Raw genomic sequence first — 10,394 nt, forward strand, 5'->3', positions numbered from 1 at the left:
GTAGTCCCAGCTACTCAGGAGGCTGAGGCAGGAGAATCGCTTGAACCCGGGAAGCAGAGGTTGCAGTGAGCTGAGATCACGCCACTGCACTCCAGCCTGGGCGACAGAACGAGACTCTGTCTCAAAAAAAAAAAAAAAGAATAATAGCTAACAGTATATTTCACTGTTAAATCTTTAGTAGCCCATTTTACAGTTGAGAACAGTGAGGTACAAAGAGGTAAAGTAATTTGCTGGAGGTAAAGCTGTGAATCCAGGTGTTCTGACACTCAAATTGATTCTCTGGGCTTTGCATTTGGGGCAGGGAGGACTAGCACCACTTTCTGAGGTCTCCGCTTTTCTGGCTCTACCTGCAGCCTGTTCTCCCAGCCCCCTCCCCTCTTTAATCTCTCACCTCCCTTCACCCCACCCATGTCTTTGACTTGTCATTATCTTCACTTCTTTCAAATCCTGATTTAAAGGGAGACACACGGGCACTCCCGTCAGCACCAGGGTTTTACACCCAGGGCCTGGCAGGTGCTGGAAATTCCAGCAATACCCCACATCTGGCATCCCTTCAGGGGAACTACAGCTTTTGCAGCTGAGGCCTCTGCAGGCAACAAGTTTCTGTGGTCACCGCTGAGATGGTAAGGTGGGGACAGGGGAAGCAGGCATTTTTGGCCTTGATACCAGAGAAAGACAAGGAATACCCTGTTTTGAGGTGGGGGGTGGGTACAGAGGGAGATGGGCACTGACCTCTGATTCATTAGCCTAGAACCTTTAGGGAAGTTTTCCTAGGTATTCTTGCAGAAGGCAGAAATGGAGCAACGAATCCTTTTGTTCCATATTGAACTGGAGGTGGAACTGGGATAAAAGGTCAAGACAATTTGTGGATAATCCAGAGGTTTATTCTCAGATCCTCTTCTTTCCCATCTCCAAATAAAGACTTAAGCTTTGTCACATCCAGCTCTGATCTGAGCCCCCGCCTCCCCCATTCACCACACCCAGAGTTGGGGATCAAAGATCAGACTTTTCCCTGAGGGCACTGCAGCCTGGCAGAGAGGGCAGCTTCTCCCCAGAAATCGAGGATCCTACACTTGGTGGATCTCAAAAAGAGGAGCGTGTTCAGCTTGTGCCCTTCACCCGGGTGTCCCTCTGTCCAGGTTGGTGAGCAGGGTAGAAGGGCGGCTCTCCCGGGGGTTGCTTGCGACCCACCGCCTGCCTACCTGCTTTAGGGCCACCTGTTGCACGCAGCCTCTGCCCTGGGGCCACAGCCTCGACCGCAGATCCCTGAAGGTGTCTGCCAGAGCCTGCCGGGGCTCCCGCCTCAGGAGACAGTACAGCACAGGGTTGAGGCAGCTATTGCTGTGTGCCAAGCAAGTAGTGACAGGGAAGACATACGTCTGGATAGTATAGAAAGTACTGTTCCAGGGCACCAGGTCAAACTTCACCAGGACACCCCAGAGAGTGACCACATGGTTGGGAAACCAGCAGAGGAAGAAGGAAGCCACCAGGATGCGGACAGAGCGGGCCACGACCCTGCTGTCCTGGCGCCACCGTTGCCGCCGCTGCAGGAAGGCCAGCAGCAGCAGGTAGCTGGTGGTGATGACGCCCAAGGGCACCATGAAAGCCAGCACCACCCTCTGCAGCTGGTAGGCCCCCAGCCAGTACCTGCTGGGGAAACGCAGCAGGCAAAGGCGCACACCACACACCTCACCCTCCACCCCGAAGACAGCTGTGGGCACCGTCACCAGGGCAGCCGCCACCCACACTGCCAGGGTGGCTATTCGGGCCCAGAAGAGTGAGAGGTGGGTGCCTGGCCCCGCAGCCATGGCCACCACCCAGTAGCGAGCAACGCTTAGCGCTGTGATGAGGAAGATGCTGGCATAGACGTTGAGGACAGTGGCCGTCAGAACCATCTTGCAGAGGGCACCTCCGAAGGGCCAGTGAAAGTCCAGTGCCGACTCGGCTGCCCAAAAGGGGAGAGTGAGTGCCAGTCCCAGGTCCGCCAGAGCCAGGTTGAAGACGAAGGTGTCTGAAGGTGGGCCAGGGGCTCTCCGGGCACAGTTACTCAGTACCCACAGCACCGCCAAATTTCCCAGCAAGCCAATGGCCCCCACAAGCCCATAGGCCAGGGCAACCATGAGCCTCAGGGCTAGGAATTTGACAGGCATCGGAGCATCATCAGCACTCAGCACACTGCCTCCGGAGGCATTGGCCCAGAAGAATGTGGGTGGAGAGGCAGAAGTATTGAGTGTGGGCATCGCAGGGCATCAGAGATTGGTGGTGCTGAGAAGAGAGGTCTGCAAGTGTCTGCCAGACTGGCAGAGGCCACTGAAGGCTCTAGGAAGGAGGCTCTAGAATTAAGTGCTTCTCTGGGGCCTCTGGTGAGCCCTGGCCCATGCCCACACCTCAGAGGGAGGGGTGTGGAAAGGACAACCCACCACCTTCCTGTTGGTCAAGATTGGTGGTGGGTGGGGAAGGGCGAGGCAGAGCTTGAATGCCAGGGTATATGCGCATGCGCCCGCCTGTAAGAGGGGGATCTAAATGGCAGAGAAGGAGGGGAGGAGGGAGAGTTACCCCACTATAGAGGGCAGCCCCAAGCCTCCACCCCAGGGAGAGAGCTGGAGGTTCCCTGTCCCAGAGATGACAGGAACCAAACTAGAGCTGCCTCTGTTCCTAACAGTGTGCAGAGGCCTCCCTCATCTGCAGAAATTGTTCCCTTGGGGCCCAAAGGAAGGGGTCTGGGAGGTGGCATAGAGGCAGGGAATCAGCATGGGTGTCCAAGAGAGGAAAGAGCGGAGGCTGCGGAGTCCCAGACCTGCTACTCACTAGCCGTGTGACTGGGAGAGTTACTTTACTCCCCTAAGCCTGTTTCCTTGCTTAAAATTTTCAGGTAAGTCTGCTTCACAGGAGTGGCATGATGAAATGAGAGAATACATGTGAAATAGCAATTTGTATGAATATTATTTCAAAGGAGAAGTTTGGGGTGTTTGTGGCAGAAGGGTACTGAGAGGCTATTACCATGCCCAGGGAACAGTGCCAACTAAAACAGGTTGGAATTCATCTCAGCAGCAGTGACCTTGAGGCTAAGAGCAGGGAGGGAAAAGAGAGAGGAAGTCACAGCTTCCTGTTTCCTCCCCACTGGGAACACTGGGCCTATGAGGGCCTGCGTGGACCTGGGCATGCCCTCAGTTCTGTTCCTGCTCCTGATAATTAAATATTCCTGCTAACCTCTATCGCCGCCTTTCCCTCGTTTCCTGCTCTAGTCTGTGGACAGAGCTCAGTGGTCCCCCTACTCTCTCCTGCAAACCCCATGTCAGAGCTAAGGATCCTGAGATACGCCCTCACCACACCTCATCCTGTCTCCCTGTGATCTCAATCATAACTGGAAAAAAAAAATGCTTCATTGGGCCCTCCCCTTTCGTTGCCTACATCTCTACCTACTGCAGAAGGAGCTGAGATGGGGACAAAGAGAAGGCAGGAGGTGGGTAGGTAAAAGAGTAAGGCTTTCTCAGGGATTCCAATATATTCAGCCCCTTGTTGCCCTCTGCCAGCTAATTAAGATAACGTTTGATGTTCAGTTCCTTTGGAGTGCTGGGGGAAGAGAGGGGCCCTTTGCGACAATAAATCAGCAGTGGGCTTTGTGAACACATAGGAGAAACCCAGAGGTGAGAGTGATCCAGGCTGGGTGCCAACATGTTGGGGCTTTCGAACCAGGGATGAGTATAAAGGGGGTGGCAGAAGGGGAGTGCCCAGCCCGAGGTCAGGTGAGCCCCACAGGCTACCTTCTGGCCTCGTGGCTGCTCCTGTGTGACTGTGTCGTCACTGTCTCTCGGGGCCATGTCTACTCCTCTGCCCACCCAGAATCACCTTGCTAATCTGGCAATTAAGATGACTGCTTGGCCGGACGAGGTGGCTCACGCCTGTAATCCCAGCACTTTGGGAGGCGGCTCACACCTGTAATCCCAGCACTTTGGGAGGCCGAGGTGAGCGAATCACCTGAGGTCGGGAGTTCAAGACCAGCCTGACCAACATGGAGAAAGCCCGTCTCTATTAAAAATACAAAATTAGTGGGGCGTGGTGGCGAGCGCCTGTAATCACAGCTACTCAGGAGGCTGAGGCAGGAGAACCACTTGAACCCAGGAGGCGGAGATTCTGGTGAGCTGAGATCCCGCCACTGCACTCCAGCCTGGGTGGCAGAGTGAGACTCCGTCTCCCCCCAAAAAATAAATAAGTAAACAAAAACAACAACAACAAAAACTGCTTAATGCTTTGGACTTATTTTCTTTATTGGCTTAGAGAAAAAGTGGGCCAGAATTCCAGGGTTCTGCTATTCATTTCAAACATCTGGTCCTCCAATCATTTCTTTACCTTTTTATCGTTTCTAGTCCTAAGCCTTTCCCTTAGTCTGAGACTAGCAACACTCCCTTGTGGTTATGTAGAGAGGTGATGCCACCAGCTGGCCTTGTCTAAGAACTTCATTTGTCTAGCATTTCGTTCATTCATTCACTAATCACAGCATTCCCTGAACTTTTACTGTGTGCCAGGCACTGTGCTTGATGCTGGGAGACAAAAACAAAAAATATAGTCACACTCTTCATAGAAAATAATAAACTTTTTAGATGGACGGGATCTTTCAGACCATCTCGTTCAACTTCTTATTTTATGTAGAATGAGAGTGATTTGCCCAAGACCACCGGGGAAGTGATGGTAGAGTCAGGGTTTGAGAGAAAAGTATCTTGACTCCTGGAATAGGAGTCTTTTCCACTACATCACGAACCCTGAGGGAAAAAGTGCCAGGATGTGGATGGAGGGACAGTGACAACACCTTTCGAGATGATTCTTCACTCACAACTGCTGGGAGATGAGGAGGAACTAGATTCAGCAAAAATGCTTGTGCTGTCCCCTACCTTCATATTACCCTGTAGAGCCAGACTTTGCCAGTGCCATTTTCTTGTCTGTTTGTTTTTACTGATAGGCAGTGCACTCAGTCGGCCACCAGTGCCGTCTTCCATCTCAGAGTCCAAGGACCTGTAGTGGTAGATTATGGTGTCTGCCTTCGATAAAAAGGACTTCTAGGAGCCAAGCCCTCCCCTCAGTTACCTGAATAGCCACACCCCACTCAGCCCGTATCTCTCTCCAGCCCCACATCCCTGTCCCTGCCCTTCACAGCCCAGGCTATGGCATCTCCGAAAAGGAATTGGAGAGGAGGCAGAAGGGACTGAGTTATCACTCTACAGGGCACAGAGAGGAGGGAGTTTGCATTTGCATTTGTAATAGAGGGGATAGAGACTAAACCCTTGGGGATACTACAAACGGTGGGAATAGGAAACCTACCCCTAATCCAAATCCCTAAGCTCACATCAACCCAAGCAGCCACCATCTCTACTCTGTCATATGTCTGCCAAGGTTCACTGGGGAAAAATCTCCAGTATTGGTAAAGGGTATGGGCAGCTCCAATGCTCAGGGGCAGGTTCTAAATCAGTCTCTTTCTCCCCCCACCACCTTCTAACTTTATGTTTTGGAATAGTTTTAGATTCACAGAGAAATGGCAAAGGTAGTGAGAATTATACATCTCATTTATTTTCCAAAGTAAAACTGGCAGAGCACTAAAAAAAAAAAAAGAAAAATATAACAAAGATGTGCAATCCCAGTAAACTAAATGACAAAACATTGCAGAGGGAAATTAAAGAAGGCCCAAATAAATGGCATACTGTGTTCATGGGTTGGAAGACTTTAGAAACATTTTTTTTTGGCCAGGCGCGGTGGCTCACGCCTGTAATCTCAGCACTTTGGGAGGCCAAGGCAGGCGGATCACGAGGTCAGGAGATAGAGACCATCCTGGCTAACATGGTGAAACCCCATCTCTACTAAAAATACAAAAAATTAGCCATGTGTGATGGCGGGCGCCTGTAGTCCCAGCTACTAGGGAGGCTGAGGCAGGAGAATGGCGTGATCCCAGGAGGCGGAGCTTGCATACAGCCGAGATCACACCACTGCACTCCAGCCTGGGCGACAGAGTGAGACTCCATCTCAAAAAACAAAAAAAAAAAAAATTTTTTTTTTCTTTTTTCTTTTTTTTTTGGTTGAGAAGGGATCTCAGTCTGTCACCCAGGCTGGAGTGCAGTGGCACAATCTTGGCTCAGTGCCTCGACCTCCCTAGGCTCAGGTGATCCTCCTACCTCAGCCACAGGAATGTGCTACCACACGGGCTAATTTTTGTATTTTTAGTAGAGATGGGGTATCCCCATGTTGCCCAGGATTGTCTTGAACTGCTGGGCTCAAGCAACCCTCTCACCTCAGCCTCCCAAAGTGCTGGGATTACAGCCATAAGCCACCATGCCCAGCATCAAAAATATTCTTGAAATGTCAATTGATCTGTAGATTCAACACAGTTTTTTTTTTTTTTTTTTTGAGACAGAGTCTCACTCTGTCGCCCAGGCTGGAGTGCAGTGGCGTGATCTTGGCTCACTGCAAGCTATGCCTCCCGGGTTCACGCCATTCTCCTGCCTCAGCCTCCCGAGTAGCTGGGATTACAGGCACCCACCACCATACCTGGCTAATTTTTGTATTTTTTAGTGGAGACAGGGTTTCACCATGTTGGCGAGGCTGGTCTTGAACTCCTGACCTGAGGTGATCCTCCTGCCTTGGCCTCCCAAAGTGCTGGGATTACAGGCGTGTCAGGAGATTGAGACCATCCTGGCTAACACGGTGAAACCCCATCTCTAAAAAAAAAAATACAAAAATTAGCTGGGTGTGGTGGCGGGTGCCTGTAGTCCCAGCTACTCGGGAGGCTGAGGCAGGAGAATGGCATGAACCCGGGAGGCGGAGCTTGCAGTGAGCCAAGATCGCGCCACTGCACTCCAGCCTGGGCGACAGAGTGAGACTGTCTCAAAAAAAAAAAAATCGGCTGGTCACGGTGACACTTTGGGAGGCTGAGGCGAATGGATTGCTTGAGCCCAGTAGTTCAAGACCAGTCTGGGCAACATGGCAAAACCCCATCTCTACAAAAGATAACAAAAAATTAGCCAGGCATGGTGGTGCATGCCTGTGGTTCCAGCTACTTGGGAGGCTGATGTGGGAGGATCACCTGAGACTCGGAGGTCAAAGCTGGAGTGAGCTGTGATCATGTCACTGCACTCCAGCCTGGGTGACAGAGTGAGACCCTGTCTCAAAAAAAAAAAAAAAAAAAAAAAAAAAACCCACAAAAGTCAAATAAAAGAACACTGGGTAATCTCATGGCAATCCAAGCACATGGCACAAAGTATAGCCAGGCCTCATAGGGGCTAGAAATGGGGCTATATACTCTAATTCTTTTTGAATAGCTGCTCCATTTTATTCTTTTTGAATAGCTGCTCCATTAGTCTTTTTGATAGATTTCCCCTTGTAAGAAAGTGGAAAAATATTTCTAAAACTATTTTTAGAGGTGATATCAGAATCCCTCACAGGAAATCTCCTTGTTTGGAAAAATTATTCAATAAATGCTTGAGGTAGTACCCCTGCGGTGATGTGGTGAATACTGGAGACATTGAGAAAGCCCACCCTTCATCTTTTCTCTTTTTCCCATCACAACTCCTACTGCTGTGGGAAAGAATATTAGGCCAAAAGAGCATGACCCAGTTTGGCATTTTCCAAGGTTGGCTGATCTAGATGAGTCCGAGGGAGATACTCTGGAGACAGGTATGGGAATGCAGCACCACCATCTGGAGAAAAGGGGACAGAATCTTAGCTAGAAAGTGCCACTGAAACACAGGGGGAGTAGCAAGGAGAGGAGACTGACAGAGAGGTTATGGGGCCTAGCTCTATGGATTTCATGTGCTCTCCAAGGTGTCACTGCCTTACAGTTGGTAGTAAATGACCTAATAATACCTAAATGACCACTAAGAAAGAATAATTGATTCATATGTCAATTTTTTGACCATGAACCCAACAGAAAGGAAAAATGACCTCAGCCTAACGTATCTCACTTTAGAGAGACTTTTTCAATTAACAGTAGAACAAAGTGCTATTGAATTGAGTTTAGAAAATCAGATTCGGTTGTATCAATAGAGAAATGTTTTATTATTTTATGTTTCTTTGCTCTGTCACCAAGGCTGGAGTGCAGTGTTGTGATCATGTCTCACTGTAGCCTCAACCTTCTCGATTCAAGTGATTCTCCTACCTCAGCCTCCTGAGTAGCTGAGACTACAGATGTGCCACCACACTGGCTAATTTTTATTTTTTGTGGAGATGGGGTCTCACTCTGTTGCCCTGGCTTCAAGTGATCCACTAGCCTTGGAATCCCAAAGTGCTGGGATTATAGGCATGAGTCACCTCACTTGGCCATCAAAAAGGAAATGTTATTGGTGAAATTAAGACTTTTATAAGTATTATAAGGCTGGGCATGGGGCTCACACCTGGAATCCCAACACTTTGGGAGGCCGAGGCAGGAGGATCACTTGAGGTCAGAAGTTCAAGACCACCCTGGTCAACATGGTGAAACTCCGTCTCTACTAACAATACAGAAATTAGCCGGGCATGGTGGCAGGCACCTGTAATCCCAGCTACTCAGGAAGCTGAGGCAGGAGAATCACTTGAACCTGGGAGGTGAAGGTTGCAGAGAGCTGAGATAGCACCATTGTACTCAAGCCTGGGCAACAAGAGTGAAACTCCATCTCAAAAAAAAAAAAAAATTATTATAAATAAATGAACTAAACATTTAACTTAAGAAAATAAGGGGGGCCGGGCGCAGTGGCTCATGCCTGTATTCCCAGCACTTTGGGAGGCTGAGGCAGGCGGATCACGAAGTCAGGAGATCGAGATCATCCTGGCTAACACAGTGAAACCCCGTCTCTACTAAAAATACAAAAAATTAGCCAGGCGTGGTGGTGGGCACCTGTAGTCCCAGCTACTTGGGAGGCTGAGGCAGGAGAATGGCATGAACCCAGGAGGCGGAGCTTGCAGTGTGCCGAGATCGTGCCACTGCACTCCAGCCTGGGCAACAGAGTGAGACTCAGTCTCAAAAAAAAAAAAAAAAGTAAGGGGGGAAAACAATATAAATCTTCCCAAAAGGAAGTCTGGGCGTGGTGGCTCATGCCTGTAATCCCAGAACTTTGGGAGGCCAAGGCCTACAAATCATCTGAAGTCAGGAGTTCGAGACCAGCCTGGCCAACATGGTGAAACCCCGTCTCTACTAAAAATACAAATAATTAGTTGGGTGTGGTGGCACGTGCCTGTAATCCCAGCTACTCAGGAGGCTGAGGCAGGAGAATCACTTGAACCCGGGAGGTGGAGGTTGCAGTGAGACAAGATCATGCCACTGCACTCCAGCCTGGGCAACAAGAGTGAAACTTGGTCTCAAAAAAAAAAATTAATATGGAATTGATGAATAAAACTAAAAGCTAGGTTCTTTAAAAAGGCAAAAAAAAAAAAAAAGATACGACACTGGCAAGACTAAGGAAAGTAAAAAGAAAAAAGATTTTTAAAAAATTGAAAATATCAAGGGTTGGGGATGATGTGGAGTAATAGGAACCCTGGTACATTGCTGGTGGGCATGTAAAATAGTGTAGCCAGTTGGTTTGGCAGGTCCACAAAAGTTAAACAAGATGTCCATATGACCTAGCAATTCTGCTTCTACATGTAAACCCTGAAGAATTAAAAACAGATACTTAAATACTTGTGAATGTTCACAGCAGCACTACTTACAATAGCCAAGAGGTGGAAACAACTCAAATGTTAATCAATGGATGAATGGATAAATTGTGGTCTATACATCCAATGGAAAAAAAATTCAGTGATAAAAAAGAATGAAGTTTATTCAGTGATTAAAAAATGAAGTTCTGATATATGCTACAACATGAATAAACTTTGAAAACACTGTAAGTGAAAGAAGCCAGATACAAAAGGTCACACATTGTATAATTCCATTTATATAAAATGTGTAAAATAGGTAAATCCAGAGAAACAGTAGATTAGTGGTAGCCCATGTCTTGCGGGGCGAGAGAAATGTGAAGTGCCTGTTAACAGGTGAGGGGTTTCTTTTCGGGGTGATGAAAATAATCTGGAATTAGATAATGATTGTGGCACAATCTTGTGGACACACTAAAAAACACTGAATTGTGCACTTAAATTTACTCTTTTTAAAAAGGGTAAATTTATGGCATAGGAGTTACATCACAAATTTTTTAAAATGACAAATATAATAATATAATTTCAATCAGAATCCCAACAGCATTGTGTTTTAGGGAGAAGAGGAAAAGGGGCACTTTGGGGAGGCCGAGGTGGTACGATCGGTTGAGCCCAGGAGTTTGAGACCAGCCTAGGCAAAATAGTAAGACACCCCCCACCCCCGCACCCCCTGCCACCCCGGTCTCTTAAAAAAAAAAAAAAAAAAAAAAAAAAGCCAGGTGTGGTGTCCTGTGCTTGTAGTCCCAGCT

General features: G+C 48.5%; 1 protein-coding gene across 1 annotated transcript; it reads right to left on the minus strand.

Moving 5' to 3' along the window:
- Positions 1-862: 862 nt before the first annotated feature.
- RXFP4 (relaxin family peptide/INSL5 receptor 4) lies at positions 863-3,362 on the minus strand. Its single transcript, XM_054458259.2, has one exon. The coding sequence runs from the start codon at positions 2,238-2,240 to the stop codon at positions 1,116-1,118; it is 1,125 nt and encodes a 374-aa protein (XP_054314234.1). The 5' UTR covers positions 2,241-3,362; the 3' UTR covers positions 863-1,115.
- Positions 3,363-10,394: the final 7,032 nt, after the last annotated feature.

This window comes from Pongo pygmaeus, chromosome 1 (assembly GCF_028885625.2).
Source record: "Pongo pygmaeus isolate AG05252 chromosome 1, NHGRI_mPonPyg2-v2.0_pri, whole genome shotgun sequence".
Classification (NCBI taxonomy): domain Eukaryota; kingdom Metazoa; phylum Chordata; class Mammalia; order Primates; family Hominidae; genus Pongo; species Pongo pygmaeus.